At 45.3% G+C, this 16739-nt stretch overlaps 1 protein-coding gene across 6 annotated transcripts in view; it reads left to right on the top strand.

Annotated features, from left to right (window-relative positions):
- Positions 1 to 16739, top strand: part of PRAG1 (PEAK1 related, kinase-activating pseudokinase 1) — an 87925-nt gene that overhangs the window by 37823 nt on the left and 33363 nt on the right. For 5 of the 6 annotated variants that reach the window (XM_081176136.1, XM_081176135.1, XM_081176134.1 and 2 more), the window contains 2 exons: positions 7077 to 7493; positions 13578 to 15400. In XM_081176136.1, the coding sequence (XP_081032262.1) occupies positions 7158 to 7493; positions 13578 to 15400 (2159 nt within the window). In that variant the 5' untranslated portion in view covers positions 7077 to 7157. Of the gene's footprint in view, positions 1 to 1261; positions 1670 to 7076; positions 7494 to 13577; positions 15401 to 16739 lie in introns of those variants that run through there. The other variant, XM_081176138.1, reaches the window with a different exon arrangement.

Below are 16739 nucleotides of genomic sequence, written 5' to 3' on the forward strand. Positions count from 1 at the left end.
TGCTCCTGCCAACCTAGCAGTTCGAAAGCACATCAAAGTGCAAGTAGATAAATAGGTACCGCTCTGGCGGGAAGGTAAACGGTGTTTCCGTGCGCTGCTCTGGTTCGCCAGAAGCGGCTTAGTCATGCTGGCCACATAACCCAGAAGCTGTACGCCGGCACCCTCGGCCAATAAAGCGAGATGAGCGCCGCAACCCCAGAGTCGGCCACGACTGGACCTAACGGTCAGGGGTCCCTTTACTATGACTGTAGAGACCAGGGGTCAGCAACCTTTTCCAGCCTTTGGCTGTCCCTCAGACCTTGTGGTGGGCTGGACTATATTTTGAAAAGAAAAAAATTAACGAATTCCTATGCTCCACAAATAACCCAGATATGCATTTTAAATAACAGCACACATTCTACTCATGTAAAAACACCAGGCAGGCCCCACAAATAACCCAGAGATGCATTGTAAATAAAAGGACGCATTCTTCTCATGTAAAAACAAGCTGATTCCTGGACCGTCTGTGGGCTGGATTGAGAAGGTGATTGGGCCGCATCCAGCCCACGGGCCTTAGGTTGCCTACCCCTGGTGGAGACCAATACAGAAGAGACATGTTTCATTGTAGCTGGGGCAGATGAAGGCATCCGGTGAACTATGGTGCTTCTCTCTGTGGTCTTCCCAGGGACCATTCCTCCTCTGGTCATGGCTGTGGATAATAATAATAATAATAATTTATTATTTATTATTTATACCCCGCCCATCTGGCTGAGTTTCCCCAGCCACTCTAGGCGGCTCCCAATCAAGTGTTAAAAACAGTACAGCATTAAATATTAAAACCTCCCTGAACAGGGCTGCCTTCAGATGTCTTTTAAAGATAGGATAGCTGCTTATTTCCTTCACATCTGGTAGGAGGGTGTTCCACAGGGCGGGCGCCACTACCGAGAAGGCCCTCTGTCTGGTTCCCTGTAACCTCACTTCTCGCAATGAGGGAACCGCCAGAAGGCCCTCGGCGCTGGATCTCAGTGTCTGGGCTGAACGATGGGGGTGGAGACGCTCCTTCAGGTATACTGGACCGAGGCCGTTTAAGGCTTTAAACGTCAGCACCAACACTTTGAATTGTGCTTGGAGACGTACTGGGAGCCAATGCAGATCTCTCAGGACCAGTGTTATGTGGTCCCGGCGGACACTCCCAGTCACCAGTCTAGCTGCCGCATTCTGGATTAATTGCAGTTTCCAGGTCACCTTCAAAGGCAGCCCCACGTAGAGCGCATTGCAGTAGTCCACGACCTGACTGTCTTGTCTCCAAGCACTACGATTGTCTGCGAGGGATTCCCATACAGTTGGGTTAATGTAATATTGCCAGACTTCATGTCACATTTCATGTCCTTGGGGATCCCGCCATCCTCCTTTCTGCGTACATGACCAAGGCAGCATAGATGTTGCTGAGACACAAGTGTCTGGGAATGTGGGCCTGGAAGAGCACATCTTTGTTTAAGGTTCGGTTTTTCATGACGTCACAAGTTCCAGCCAATTAGTGTTGTGCACATCGAGCTTTTCCTCTGGACACATGGAACCAGTTTTTTCTGTGCTCCGTTGCCTTGATGAGATTTCTTCCCATGGGCATCTTGTTGGCCATTGTGGTGCTAGACTTGATGAGCCTTTCAACTGATCCAGCGGTACTCATACAGTATGTTATTTTCTTAATATAGAAGGAAATATTGTGTATCCTGTAGGGCAAAGACTTCAGCTCCCTAGTTGGCAACTAATTATGCAGTATTATTAGAAGATGGGCCTACGTTTTAAAACTATTTCCAAATAGATATTGGAGACGTCAAGCTTCAGGCCACTTAACTTCAGAATAATTGTACTAATGAGTGGAACTAATTCCAAATAGATAATTATCTGTCTGCCTGTCTCTCCATCCTTTAGTTGTCTTGTGTCGTTTGATTGCTCAGTTGAAACAGATGTTAATTACCCTTTTCTTTTCTTTCTTGCCCCTTTTCTTTCTTTGTGCATTCAGTAACAATACATTTTTCAATTAATCATCATCAGATTTTTTGATTAGCAGTGTGGCTAGTTTTTAAAATGAGGGCAATTAACATTTTCCATTATAATCCTTTTGTCTTCTTCTTTCTGATCCAATTACTAGAATGAAAAGAGAATTTTGATCCTTCTAGGGGCAGCGGCATTCAGGGATCTAAAACAATTAACTGCTGTACCGTGAACTAAGAGCCATAATTTGGGGGAGGGGTTCTGGAAAAAGCAAACATGGAACATTTTTAGAGCTCCTCATAAAATAATCGCAACCAAATGACTGTACCTCCCATTTGCTGGATTGTAAGTTTTTCTTTCTTAGTTGTGACTGAAACACACCCAACATATGGTAAATTGGATAATCAGCTTAAATAAAAACAAGCATTTTCCACACAGTGTACGGTAAATAAAGCAATGATTTCTTGAATTGAGAATGATGGATAGGAAGGAAATAATAAAATGTTTTCATGTCATTTTAAACCATAGTTAAACTAAACTATCGTGTAAATCTTAAAAAGCAGAGACAGCACCTTGCCAACAAAGGTCCATATAGTTAAAGCTATGGTTTTCCCAGTAGTGATGGATGGAAGTGAGAGCTGGACCATCAAGAAGGCTGATCGCCGAAGAATTGATGCTTTTGAATTATGGTGCTGGAGGAGACTCTTGAGAGTCCCATGGACTGCAAGAAGATCAAACCTCTCCATTCTGAAGGAAATCAGCCCTGAGTGCTCACTGGAAGGACAGATCTTGAAGCTGAGGCTCCAATACTTTGGCCGCCTCATGAGAAGAGAAGACTCCCTGGAATAGACCCTGATGTTGGGAAAGATGGAGGGCACAAGGAGAAGGGGACGACAGAGGATGAGATGGTTGGATAGTGTTCTCGAAGCTACCAGCATGAGTTTGACCAAACTGCAGGAGGCAGTGGAAGACAGGAGTGCCTGGTGTGCTCTGGTCCATGGGGTCACGAAGAGTCGGACACGACTAAACGACTCAACAACAACAACAATGGTGTAAATCTGAATGTGCAGCTGATCTTCATTCCTCTTGTGCTGCCAGGACGTAAACCATGGCTTGGCTTTTGATTTGTTACCTCCAAGCAAACCACAAGCCGTAAGCGAAGAATAAATCTTGGTTACAGCACATGACTCATTTAGGTAGAAGGAAACCACAACTCTGTTTTCAGAGGTCCCTTCCATCGGCAGCAACAGGGGCGGTGGACACCAGCTTGCATTTACATTTACACCATAGTTTAATTTAACTATGGTTTAAAAGTGACATGTGGACCTGGCCACTGGGCTGCTGTAGCTGTTATCTAGTTTAAGGATTTGTATGGTGAAATGAAATCTTAAAATAATTGTTTCTTATGCTGCCCTCATATTTATTACTATGTATATCATATCCCACTTTTCCCTCCCTTTCGGGAGACTGGAAGCAGAGTTAAATCAATTTACTGATTTTGTAATTCATATTATTTCCTGAAGGCTTGTTCCTTAGCATGTTAGATCAATATAAATTCATACGTACTGAACTTAGGGCTGTAGGCTAGCTTTGTAGTGTGGTCCTTTGCTTGGGCAAAGCACACGGAGCAAGGCTGATAGCGGGCAGAAAGAAAGAAGCAGGAAAAATAGCTATACAACAGACACATCCTTGCTACCTGTCCCCCTTCACAAAAAGAAGAAAGAAACCACTTTTAAAAACCAAATACACCTTTTATATTGATCATCAATGGCAACAGGGAGCTGGACCTTTCTACCGAGTTTTCCATGGATTTTACTATTTGTGTGGGTAGATTCACATAGACTATGAATGACCATAATCTTTTTGGGAGAGCAATGGGCAACTGGGAACACTTTGTGTATCAGTTATTTGCCACACAGGGAACTTTCGCACACTTCCCGCACTGGTTTGACAAAATAGGTGATCCTTTTGGTTTCATCGCTGCTGTTCCTATTACTCTAATCATAATGCCAGAGTCTTTGTGAACCTTATATAAAGTAGGAAATACATGCACTAAGGTCCAAGTAGGAGCTACGGCAGGGACACAGACATGGCAAAGTGTCCTCCATTTTGATCCAACATGGCTGCTCTACTGTCTGCATAAAACATACCATAACTGCAGGGTGTGATGAAGGTTTTACAGGCCTAGCAGGGCTCACATACCCTCCAATATTCCTCCGATGAAAATAGGGACATCTTGTTAGGTACTGAAGTTCTCACCCTGGGCCAGCAGGGGGGATACTGTAGATAGTTTTCACTCAGGTCCACATATGCAAATAAGGGATTGAAAGTAACGTTCAGTGATTGGATAGTTACAGAAAATGGTTACTGCTGCATTCTAGTGGAGCTCTATATAAGCAGGCTGGCTGAACCCTTCAGTTCTGTTCTGTTCTGGCCTGTGAATAAACAAGAGCTGTTTGAAGAATCGCTGTGTTGTCTGATATGCTCACCCACAACTTAACACATCCAGTGCTATTTTTGTAGAAAAAGATGCGCAGAAACACACCATGAACACCTCTCTTGTTCTCTTAGAATGGCAACGGTACCCACCTGAGAGGTGCAGGGACTGAGTTCCGGTGAGTTCTGGCTGGAAAAAATGCCCTGGAGATGGCCTATTCCATTACCCTCCAACATTTCTCCAATGAAAATAGGGACGTCCTAAGGGAAAACGGGACATTCCGGGATCAAATCAGAAACCAGGAAAGCTTCTGCAATCCAGGACTGTTCTTGGAAAATAGGGACACTTGAAGGGCGTGGGTTGAGATTAACACACAGTGTGTCTTTGTGAGCAGTCATAGTGCTCATTAGTGATATATCTGGTTACTGCTCAATGTTTTTTAAGCCATAGAGAAATTGGCTTCTTTTTGTGGCAGACAGTGATACGTATGTTTGTCAAGTTCCTGTTTGATTCATGCTGAAACTATTTCTTCCGCTGCCCAACCCATTCCTATGTGCTCTTTACTTTTCCACTATATTTGCAAAGGCGGTGTGACCAGGTCATAGAATGAATCTCATACTCCAGATATATGAAACTTATCTCCAAATGGACAATAGGCATTGTATATTTCTAGATACTTATTGTTAAGGTCATAGCTGTGGAATGTGTAAAAAAACAACAACCCGCCTGAACACCTTGAACACAGTCCAGAAAAAGTCAAGCGCTTGGAGGTCCCAGTGATCTCAGTGGAGAAGCAAAACACCTGTTTTAGTTTCCCTTGTTTTTTGGGAATATTCCCTAAGGGTCTTCCAGCTTGAGATTTGTTGTTGGGAGAGGTAAGAAGCAAAGAAGATGCAACAGGCATGAAAACTGAGGGAATTGCTATTCAGAGCCAGCTCTACTGTTAGGCAGAGTGAGGTGGCCACTTCAGGCAGAAGATGCTGAGTGGCGGAGAACGGACAAAGCTGTAAGTGCCGTGCAGTCTGCCCTGTATCCCCTAAGCTCACCTGCTGCCCTCACGTGCACTCTCTGCCCCATCACCAGTGTTGTAGTCAGAGTCACTTGCTAGTCTGGTTGGCTTTTGTACGTAGAACAAGATATGTACTACCTTGCTTTTTGATTCAGGTAGTAACATGTCTTGAGGCAGCCCCGACTATGTGTTACATGAAAAAGGAGCCATATGTTATGTAAATTCTCTCCTTAGTATCTATAATTTCTTACCTAGTTACAGCCTGTGATTGGGGGAGGGGGTGGGACACCTCAACAAAATGCTGCCATTTTTAGTGGCAGCCTTATTTATGTTCTCTGTAATGTGTACTTTTTTGGCCTAAGGTTAGGGCAAAGGCTTCATAGGGAAAGTGGATTTCCCATGCATGCAGAGCTCTGGGTGCCGTTCCTGGGTTTTCCTTTGAGAATTTTGAGTAATGGCTTTTCCATTATGAATAAAGGACATACTCCTGTATGGTAGAGTGTGATGGAATGTGGGAAACTGGTTAGACACATACACATAGTTAAGAATGCCAGTTTAGGTTTAGGTTTCATGCATCTGATGGACTGTGGTCCACGAAAGCTTATGCCGAGGACTTGTTAGTCTTTAAGGTGCCGCACAACCCTTTGCTGTGTGTACTTAATGGTTCTCCCACTGAACTCAATAGGATTTAAAAGTGATTAACGTGAATGGATTGTGTCACGTAAAATATATGTTGTGAAAAGGCAATGTAAGCAAACAACCATTCTAGTTAAGGCATAATGCAGTTTTTCATGTCATAGGCTGAGACACCTCTGCAGGTAACTGCATGGGGAACAGTGGGGCAGGACTTATTACTGGAATCAGTGAACTATCTGACACTGTATCAAGAGAAGAAGCAGGTAAGAGTCCTACAGAATTGTAGATTTGGAAGGGACTATGGGAATAACCAAGTCCAGCCCCCTGCAGTTCAGGAATCTTTCACCCAACATGGGGCTCGAACCCTTGACCCTGAGATTAAGAGTCTCATGCTCTACCAACTGAGCTATCTGTGTGGAAATTCTGCAAGCAGCAGCAAAAAGAAGGAATTGCTCAGTTCCTGTTTTAGGGCCAGAGCAGCCAGGTGAGTCCTGTTGCCAGGCAAGAGAGGGTGTGTGACGATACCCAAGGGGGAAGCATTCATGCTACAGTTATTTTTAATATCTGCACATCGTAAGATGAGCCCGACTGAAACAGACCAAAAGCCCTTCTAGTCCAGCTTCCTGTTTTCACAGTAGCCAGCCAGATCCACGGACCTGTGTGTAACTGCAGGATGTATGGAAATATCCCCATATCCTCAGGGCAGCCCCACACTTCATCTGTGGGTGCTGTCATTTCCTTCAGCAAAGCCACATATTGTTAATGACAGGCGCTCAGGCATCTTTGAACGTTCACGCTGGGGAGGATGCCTGGCATATTCAAATAGGCACTTGCAAACTCTCCTCTGTTGCTTATGGGGTTTTCTTTGAGGGGGTTGAGCACCCCAGAAAGTAGAATTTAGTTTGTGAAGGTGGGGAGGGGCAGAAATTCAGAAAGTTTTAGAGGCTTGGCATGGTGTAAAGAGCTTCCTCAAATTTCCATGTATAAAATTAATAGCAGCGATGTGTTCTTTCTTTCCAGATAGCTCAGTTGCACAACAGGACAGATTGTTAAGAGCCGCTACACGGAGTGCAAAATGAACAGCAAAGCTCAACATACAAGATGCAGAGGGCAGTCCAAGTGAAGCGAGTGGGCTTGAAAATGTCTGCGTGTAGTGATTTTGTGGAACACATCTGGAAGCCGGGCTCCTGCAAAAACTGCTTCTGCCCCAGACACTTCCACCAGCTGCAGGCACCACCCTTGGACCTGGGAGGTAGCTGTGGCCTCTTGCAGGATCTGAATGGAACCAGAGCCAAAGCTGAGCCTACGGCTCTGGAGGATGACGGAGTAGTTTCCTTGCCTTACTCCAAGCCAACAATTGCCGTGAAACCGACGATGATAAACTCGGATGTTGCCGATGTGTGGGCGGATGGGAACCTGAGTGCCGATATCCCACAGGTAATGTTTAACAAGGGGCAGGGTGTGTTTTACAAGGTTCTTCTGTTGTAAAAAAAAATTGTATTTGACGTGGAACAGTACTGGTATTTGTTATGACACAATTCCTGTAATTTTTCTTCATTTAGCAAAGGAAGGTTCTGTTGTCAATGGCTTGAGATTTTACTGCTTGTCAGTAACACAGGAAACCCTTGCAGAATTTCTAGGTGTTTTCCTAGGTTCTTGGTGGGCAACATCCTCTTGGGTTTCAGAGAAAGCCAGGAAGCTTTGCATGCTTCCTCCAGGGGGAGCTCACTTGTGAACCTCCAAATATTATTGGTCTACAAATCCCAGTCCCATCTCTGGCCTTGCTGTCTGGGGCTGCTGGAGTTGGAGTCCTGCAACATCTGAACGGCCACAGGTTAGCCACCCCTGACTTACTTTCATGCAAAACCCTTGCCAGCTGTCATGTTATCCTTTGGATCCAGGTAAGCCCCGCTGCTGCCCAGACTGACACGAGCAAGTTTTCATTTGCCTTCTTCTAGGCATCAGAACCTTCTGACCATAGCTGCTTGTGAAAGTCATTCAACTTCTCTCAGACATCTTCAGCCTGGACTTTATTCCCTCAGGAAATGCAGCAGTGCCTGCCTCCCAAATCCAGCATTTCTTGAGATAGGTGAATAGAACTCGAATAGGAACAGCATCGCTGTAGAGAGTGGGGCACCCAAGAATCGACCAGCCCTCCTCATATCCTCACCCCTTAACTACACAACAATCCAAACATCAGGTGCTGGGCTTGTGGTCAGAGGATCTACTGCTTCTTGTGACTTCTAGGGATCCTAACCCACAGGACGCTACGCTTGCCAGAATGGTAGGAAGTACTTTCCTTGGTTAAGTGGGCTTTTGGAGTTTGACAGCTTCGCTATAGGGAGCTCTCAAGCCGTCCCAGGTGTGAATACTTGAGGAATTCGCGCTTTACACATTCCAATATGAACTGATTTGTAGCAAAGCTTCAATAAGCACCAACTTCCATACTTCCCCAATATTCAGATGTTTGTTGTTGTTTAGTCGTTTAGTCGTGTCCGACTCTTTGTGACCCCATGGACCAGAGCACACCAGGCACTCCTGTCTCCAGCAGTTTGGTCAAACTCATGCTGGTAGCCTCGAGAACACTGTCCCACCATCTCGTCCTCTTTCGTCCCCTTCTCCTTGTGCCCTCCATCTTTCCCAACATCAGGGTCTTTTCCAGGGGATCTTCTCTTCTCATGAGGTGGCCAAAGTATTGGAGCCTCAACTTCACGATCTGTCCTTCCAGTGAGCACTCAGGGCTGATTTCCTTAAGAATGGAGAGGTTCGATCTTGCAGTCCATGGGACTCTCAAGAGTCTCCTCCAGCACCATAATTCAAAAGCATTAATTCTTCGGCGATCAGCCTTCTTTATGGTCCAGCTCTCACTTTCATACATCACTACTGTGAAAACCATGGCTTTAACTATACGGACTTTCAGATGTAGTTTTTGGCTAAAAAAAGAGTAAAGTATTTTGAAATGTGTATTTTGAGAGAGAGGGAGAAATTAATTAATTAAATGTATTTAGAAGTGGTAACAAGAACTGAAACAGGGCAGATTTATGAGTGAACACATGCACAAGTGGCATGGGCTGAAAACAGACTCATTTGCACACCGCGAGTTCCTAGGGGATCCCACCTAGGGGATTCTATTAAACTCCGTCCTCTACACTGAGGATGCAGGATATCTCAGCGAACTTGGTCTCCCACAAACAGACATTGAAGTGGAACATGAATCAGTACTTCCACCTGGGATTTGCCTTGAACTGTTCTGCCTCTTCTCCCTCTGAAGGGAAAGTTGTAAATAATGCTACAGAATTTACTGTCATTTCTTAAACTACAGTGTGTTGTAAGAAGTATTTCAGGCAGAGATGTGTGAACACAGCCGCTGCCACCACAACGCATCAAGAATTGTCACTGGTATTTTCAAAAAAAATCCTTTTTTGCTGCCTATTTAATGCTTTGGATCTTTCCCCCAAGCAGACATTTCCGCATTAGCCTTGATATTTTGCTCTAGGCAAAATTTGCCAGCAACTCTTTAACTGTAGATAAGACTTATTAAGCAAAGAAAAGACCAGAAAGGTTGGCAGAATGAGTAATTTATTTCATGCACTAACTTGAAAGTACTGGTGTTTCTAATTGGGCTAGGTTTTTAATGAGCGAAATTTCATCAAATTCAGTTAAAGCAGAGTTCAGCGTTCAGTTACCTACATGTGTCACTGAAAGCCTTTTCAGGCAGGCCGTGAATGATTCATGTCAGTTAGTGTGGAGAGGATAGAAGAAAGACTTTTGTGCTTAAGGGCTTCTGCTGCTGAGATTCTGGGTATCTTTTTTATATTCATTTTTAAAAAGCAGTACTCTAGCCCTCTTTGTCCAGGAGAAAATGGAATGTGCCTCAAAGCTGCACATTTGAAAGGGGAAAGAAAAATATATGTATTATGCTTTCAGATCCCATGATTACAAAGTCTATTTGAAGTTTTTGAAGGCGTACTTTGTAATTTTGAACTTCTGGGATGCGTAGCTCAGGCATTCTTTGTCAGAGCATCTGATTGGAAAATTCACCTTTCCAGGAAGCAGGGACTCGTCATATTTGATATGAAATTGTTGCCTGTTAATACTTGCCACCCTTTTTCTCTGTTCAAAGCTGTTCAAAGCTGTGCACCACCTTTTTCACTGTTAAATTCAGATTAAAAATGAGGCTTCCAGCTTTAATCAGTAGATTAATCAAGTAGCACTTGGAACTGACATATGTGGGGAGAAGAGTTTTAACTATTTCCTTCCCAGAAACGATCCCCATGAATATTCCTCCATGTGGCGATTAGTAAAGGTAAACGGACCCCTGACCATTAGGTCCAGTTGTGACCGACTCTGGGGTTGCGGTGCTTATATCGTTTTATTGGCCGAGGGAGCCGGCGTCCAGCTTCCGGGTCGTGTGGCTAGCATGACTAAGCCGCTTCTGGTGAACCAGAGCAGCGCATGGAAACACCGTTTACCTTCCCGCCAGAGTGGTACCTATTTATCTACTTGCACTTTGATGTGCTTTCGAACTGCTAGGTTGGCGGGAGCAGGGACCAAGCAACGGGAGCTCACCCTATCACAGGGATTCGAACCACCGACCTTCTGATCGGCAAGTCCTAGGCTCTGTGGTTTAACCCACAGCGTCACCTGTGTCCCAGCCATGTGGTGATTACTTGTGGGCAAAAAACTCCCATTGACCCACAACCCTGTTGACAATCCTGTGCATTACACATTTAACTCAATGTGTAGTTAAGCTCTTACTGCAATATTTGCACAGAAAGAAAAAGTCAGGAAAGAAACCCATAACTTTGAAAAGTTGACACTGTGCATGTTTACTCAGAATTAAGTCCTGTTGAGTTAATGGGACTTTCTTTCAGACAAGTGTGCACAGAACTGCAGCCATAACATCATTCTGGATCAGTCTGTAAAAGTGGCTGGGTGTGTTGATGCACAATGGATGTCTCGTTTTTCTACTCAGCGAGATCAGAAGTGACCAGTTAAAATTATTTTCCAGATACAAGCCCTGTTGTTTCTGCCGTTCTTGGGAAGAAAGTCTCCACACGGCTCTTTGATGTTCTTCCTAACGCACAGGTTTCCCCTAATGTGGAGGGATCCTCTCATGGCTTTTGAACTGCCGTGACTTTGCTTCTCAATAAACCAGATGCCAGTTCACAGAGGACAACGCCTCCTCCTTTGTAATGCTTATAACAGATATGGGCAGCAAGAAAGCGGCTCCATTTTATAGCATGAAGTGGGAGAGGAAATTATCAGTTGCCCTGAACTGGTGGGGGGGTGGGGTGTCCTTGCCAGAGTGACTTTTGTTTGACCACTAACGTTAATGAACATTTCCCTCTCTTCTCCACTCTTATTTTCCCATTTAAGTACATGCACTTTAGGCTGAGTTCTCACTGAGATGATAAAACTGCGTGTGGGCTGCACAGTGCAGATTGCAAGTGGGAGGGGTTCACATGAGTCAACTGTCCTGCTTGCTTGCTTACTTACTAAATAAATAAATTCCCTGCGTATTGGAAACTGGCCTTTCAGGGAGAAGGCTAGACCTCATCTCTTAGAGGGTGTTTTGTTTTGTTTTTGTATAAAGGTAAAGGGACCCCAGACCATTAGGTCCAGTCATGATCGACTCTGGGGTTGTGGCACTCATCTTGTTTTATTGGCCGAGGGAGCTTCCGGGTCATGTGGCCAGCATGACTAAGCCGCTTCTGGCAAACCAGAGCAGCGCACAGAAACCCCGTTTACCTTCCTGCTGGAGTGGTACCTATTTATCTACTTGCACTTTGATGTGCTTTCAAACTGCTAGGTTGGCAGGAGCAGGGACCAAGCAACGGGAGCTCACCCTGTCGTGGGGATTCGAACTGCTGACCTTCTGATCGGCAAGCCCAAGAGGCTCTGTGGTTTAGACCACAGCGCCACCCGCGTCTCTTTTGTTTTGGTATAGAGGAGCATTTAATCAGTTGAAGCGAGGGTTTTCTACCCTAGCAAGAACCAGGCCTTACTAGACTCAGAACAGTTCCACCTGTATTATTCAGAATAAGATTATAGACTGAGAATAGATGAGAGAGGGACATATTTTTGAATGCGCATCCACATTTAAAACAGCAACACCTCCCAGCGTGTAGTGAACTATCTTACCAGGGAGAAAGGATCTCTGACATGCATGGACAGGGTGTGAGTGTTGTGTTTTTGTTTTACATCAATAATATGTCATCCACACATACAAAGTGATGCAAAACAGAATTGCATTGTCTCTGTCTACCACCTTGGTCAGTGTCATGTGTATTATTATTATTATTAAAATTTCTATACTGCCATTTATCTGTAGGTCTCAGGGCTCTTTAGGCCTCCTTTGGTTTCATTTCTCCAAATGAACATTTTAGGCCAGGGGTGGGGAAAAGTTTTGAGTCCACCTTCTATCTTGCTCATCCTTTTGGGGGCTGCATGCAGGTGGGGAGTAGAAGCCAGAGGCAAAAGGTGGATAACACCAGAGGCAAAATGCTCTATTCCAGCCAAACAGAAGTTAGAGGTTTACAATGCACACAGACACACATATATTTCCACCCAGCCAAACAATATATCCTAGTTCAAGAATACGTTCCAGCTTGGCAAAGGCCGTTGAGAAGTGTGTAGAGCAGGACTAGTGAGAGGTGCAACTTAGGGAGAAGAGCACGGACTTCCAAGAGTCCCATGGGCCAGAGAGGGGCCGCAATAAGCCCCTGAGCCTGAGGTTTTCTGCCCCTGGATTAGGCCTGCATCAATTTACTTGTACAGTGGTACCTCAGGTTATGTACTTAATTTGTTCCGGAGGTCCGTACTTAACCTGAAACTGTTCTTAACCTGAAGCACCACTTTAGCTAATAGGGCCTCCCGCTGCCACCGTGCCGCCGGAGCACAATTTCTGTTCTCATCCTGAAGCAAAGTTCTTAACCTGAAGCACTATTTCTGGGTTAGTGGAGTCTGTAACCTGAAGCGTATGTAACCTGAAGCGTATGTAACCTGAAGCGTATGTAACCTGAGGTATCACTGTACCCGCTTGCACAGTAAAGTATGGAAAACCTGTGCATGGCTTGCTTGCTTCAAGATGAGGATAATTTTTTTATTTTAGAATACCTGGACAGAGGGTTTTGGCTTTCTGCTCTTCAGTGTTTAGTATTACAGCAGGACCACCCTAGTCAGTAGATTTGATTTGTTCTGTTAATTATCTAATTTTATAAATCTCAAGTTAGAAATTACAGAGCCAGTGTGGTGTAGTGGTGAAGAGCGGTGGACTCGTAGTCTGGGGAACCGGGTTTGCTTCCCCGCTCCTCCACATGCAGCTGCTGGGTGACCTTGGGCTAGTCACACTTCTGTGAAGTCTCTCACCTCACAGAGTGTTTGTTGTGGGGGAGGAAGGGAAAGGAGAATGTTAGCCGCTTTGAGACTCCTTTGGGTAGTGATAAAGCGGGATATCAGATCCAAACTCTTCTTCTTCTTCTACAGACATACATATAATATTTTTGTTTATCAATGCAGGTCAACAAGAGAATGCCACCCAGAAATCTTGCCTTGATGAAATCTGGAGAAGAACAAAGAGTGTGTATTGACAAATTCAGCAACAACTTCATAAGGAAGCCTGTCGTTCAGAATACTCCAAGTGATCGTACTTTGCGCAGTCCTCCAGGCCCTTCTTTGGCCGGTCCCTCGAGTCTTGAAAGCAGCGCAGAGAGAAATGTCGCCTTCAGTAATGTGGCATTTCTGAATGATATGGGTGCACAGGAGAATGGAAATGAAGTGGTCAGCAAGGAGAAGTTATCCTTGCCATATCTGGGCTTCTGCCACAATTCATCCTTTTTGAGTGACAGATGTGTTGGCTCTGCCGTGGACTCCATGGGATACTCTCCCATCCACCAAACAGAGGAAGCATCACTTTCAGAAAGAGCTGGTATGTTCAATTCTTCTGATTTAGAAAGTGAAGGCGGGGAGTATTGCTCCATCACAGACTATTGCAAAGAGGCTCCTGTCCACCAGGGGTTTGACAATACCAAAACCAAAGAGGTGTGGCATGAAAAACCTATTTCAAAACTTCAGGTGCCAGAGGCTGTGACAAATGCAAGAACTGAGTCCGTAGAGGTGAGTTTCAGTGAAGGTGAAAGCAGAACCTTGAATTCAGACTTTCAAAGGGGGGAGAAGCATCTGCCACACAGTTATGTATACAACCACTTATGTTCCGAAACAGGCACATTAGTATTTCCCTCAGATACTGGCAGTGGCCCCTGTGGTTCACCCAAGGGAAATTATTGCTGTCCTTCGGTTAGAGAATCAGATCAGACCGTAGGCAGGCGTATAGAAAATGCAAGCAATTCCGCAGAGCAACAGCTTTCCTGTGAAGTAGCCTCTCAAAATGAGCCTATCTATGCTGAGAGCACGAAGAGGAAAAAGACGCAGCTAAATAATGCCAACACACATGCAAGGTGTGATGCCTTGGCTTATAGCCCCTGTAAAGATAAACAAGATGGCCTCCGAAGAGGGAAGGCTCTCCACTTGGACTGCGAAAGAGAGTTCCAAGAATCTGTCACGCAGGTACCAGCGACTATTACCATTGTGGCGGCCCACACAGAAGATGACAACCGGACTATTTTCCTTAGCAGTCCAGACTCAGCTGTGGGGGTCCAGTGGCCAAGTCCTAGCCCCACTTCTAATTCAGATGCTAGGAAAACGTCCCCTTTCTTTGAATACAGAGAAATGCCGCAAGCGAGCAGCGAGATGAGCTCGGTGGAAAATGATCCAGGTCTTCAGTCCCAAGCAACTAGCAGAAATGGGATAGGTGAGACTCCTGCTATTCCCCCAAAATTGTCCAAAGGGAGCCCGCCTAGAGGAGAGGGGCCTTTCGCACAGTCTGTAAGTTCTTTTGTGGCAGAAACTTGTGATAGCGACAGCCATCGGGGTCTTGACATTCCAAAGAACGGCGCAGGTAGCACAATCTTTGAGCCCGCATCGTCCATATGCCCTCATACGAACAAAATCTCTCCAGAGGAGTCGAACAAAGGTCCGGCGGCCTTGAGCTCTGAGAGGAGGCAGAAATACTACAATCTCTCCTGGAGCAGGCAGTGCAGGATAGAGGAAGAAGAGGAAGAAGAGCAGGGATTCTTGAAAAGCACACCAGAGACAGAAACGGAGAACGGGGCAAGCAGTCCCTCAAGTATTTCTGATTGCCATCAGGGGGGGGAACACTCTGTCCAGGACAACAAGATTGCAGGAATGAGCAAATCAGCATCTTTTGCCTTCGAGTTCCCTAAAGACAAGAATGGAATGGAGGAATTTGCACCACCACCACCACCTCCAAAGAAACAATCCAGGTACAGAAAAAAAATGTTTTGTGTGCATTCTTGTTGGTAGCTGTCAGATGGCAAGGGTGGTTGCTCACGAGTAACCAGGCAGGACTCTGACCTGTCTTTTACAGGTTTTATTTAGGTGCAAAACTACTGTATTTTTCGCTCTGTAAGACACACCAGTCCATAAGACGCACCTAGTTTTTGGAGGAGGAAAACAAGGAAAAAAATATTCTGAATCTCAGAAGCCAGAACAACAAGAGGGATCGCTGCGCAGTGAAAGCAGCGATCCCTCTTGCTGTTCTGGCTTCTGGGATAGCTGCACAGCCTGCATTCGCTCCATAAGACGCACACACATTTCCCCTTACTTTTTAGGAGGGGAAAAGTGAGTCTTATAGAGCAAAAAATACGGTATTTTCAGTGCAGAACCCCAAAGTTCATGTCTGCCTCAATCGCTAGCAGAATCTGGGAGTGCTTGTTTCCTGAACCTTCCCCCAACATAAAAGTCTCGTTACGCCCATCCTTTTCCTTCCCTCTTTGCGCTTTAGACTTCTGCACAGGGTGGGCAACGGAAGGGGCGTGCTTTTCTCCTGGCCGGCTTGGCCAGAAGCGGTGCTGAGGCTCCCAGCAGCATCCTCTGGTCCTTTCATCTCTTCTCCACTGGAGGTGGGGCTTTCCTCATCACCGGAAAAAGAACTGCTTTGCAAGATTTTCGGAAGGTCCCTGTAACACAACTGCCCCTCTGTTTCCCGCCCCTGTTCTGATGACAGTTCCCTGACAGTAGCCAAAGATCAATAAGGTTGAGATAAGTGAGCTTTGGTATCTCTACAGTTGTATCTTGGTTTTCGAACAGCTTAATTCTCGAATGTTTTAGCTCCTGAACGTCACAAACCCGGAAGTGACTGTTCCGGTTTGCGAACTATTTTTGGAAGCCGAACATCCGATGGGGCTTCCGCGGCTTCTGATTGGCTGCAGGAGTTTCCTGCAGCCAATCAGAAGCCGCGCTTTGGTTTATGAATGTTTTGGAAGGTGAACAGACTTCCGGAACAGATTCCATTCAACTTCTAAGGTACGACTGTATGTGCTAAATTATCACTTGGAGGGGGGTGTAGCAAAGTACTACCACCGCAATTACTGATTAACACAGGGCTTATCTATATAACAGGCTTAAATCTGTTCCATTGTCACAGTTTAAGTACCCTGACAATCCCAGTTATGTAAGGGGCTGCCAAAAGAGAATTTCTGCCTGCTCAGTCTCCTGCCTTTTGTGGTGTAGCATGTAGAATAGTTCCTAGTGCTGCTTGTGGAAAGTTCAAACGAACTTCTTACTTCACATGTGCAGAACTCTTGATAAGAAGGCTATACT

This window comes from Podarcis bocagei (assembly GCF_964188305.1).
Source record: "Podarcis bocagei genome assembly, chromosome: 17".
Classification (NCBI taxonomy): Eukaryota; Metazoa; Chordata; class Lepidosauria; order Squamata; family Lacertidae; genus Podarcis; species Podarcis bocagei.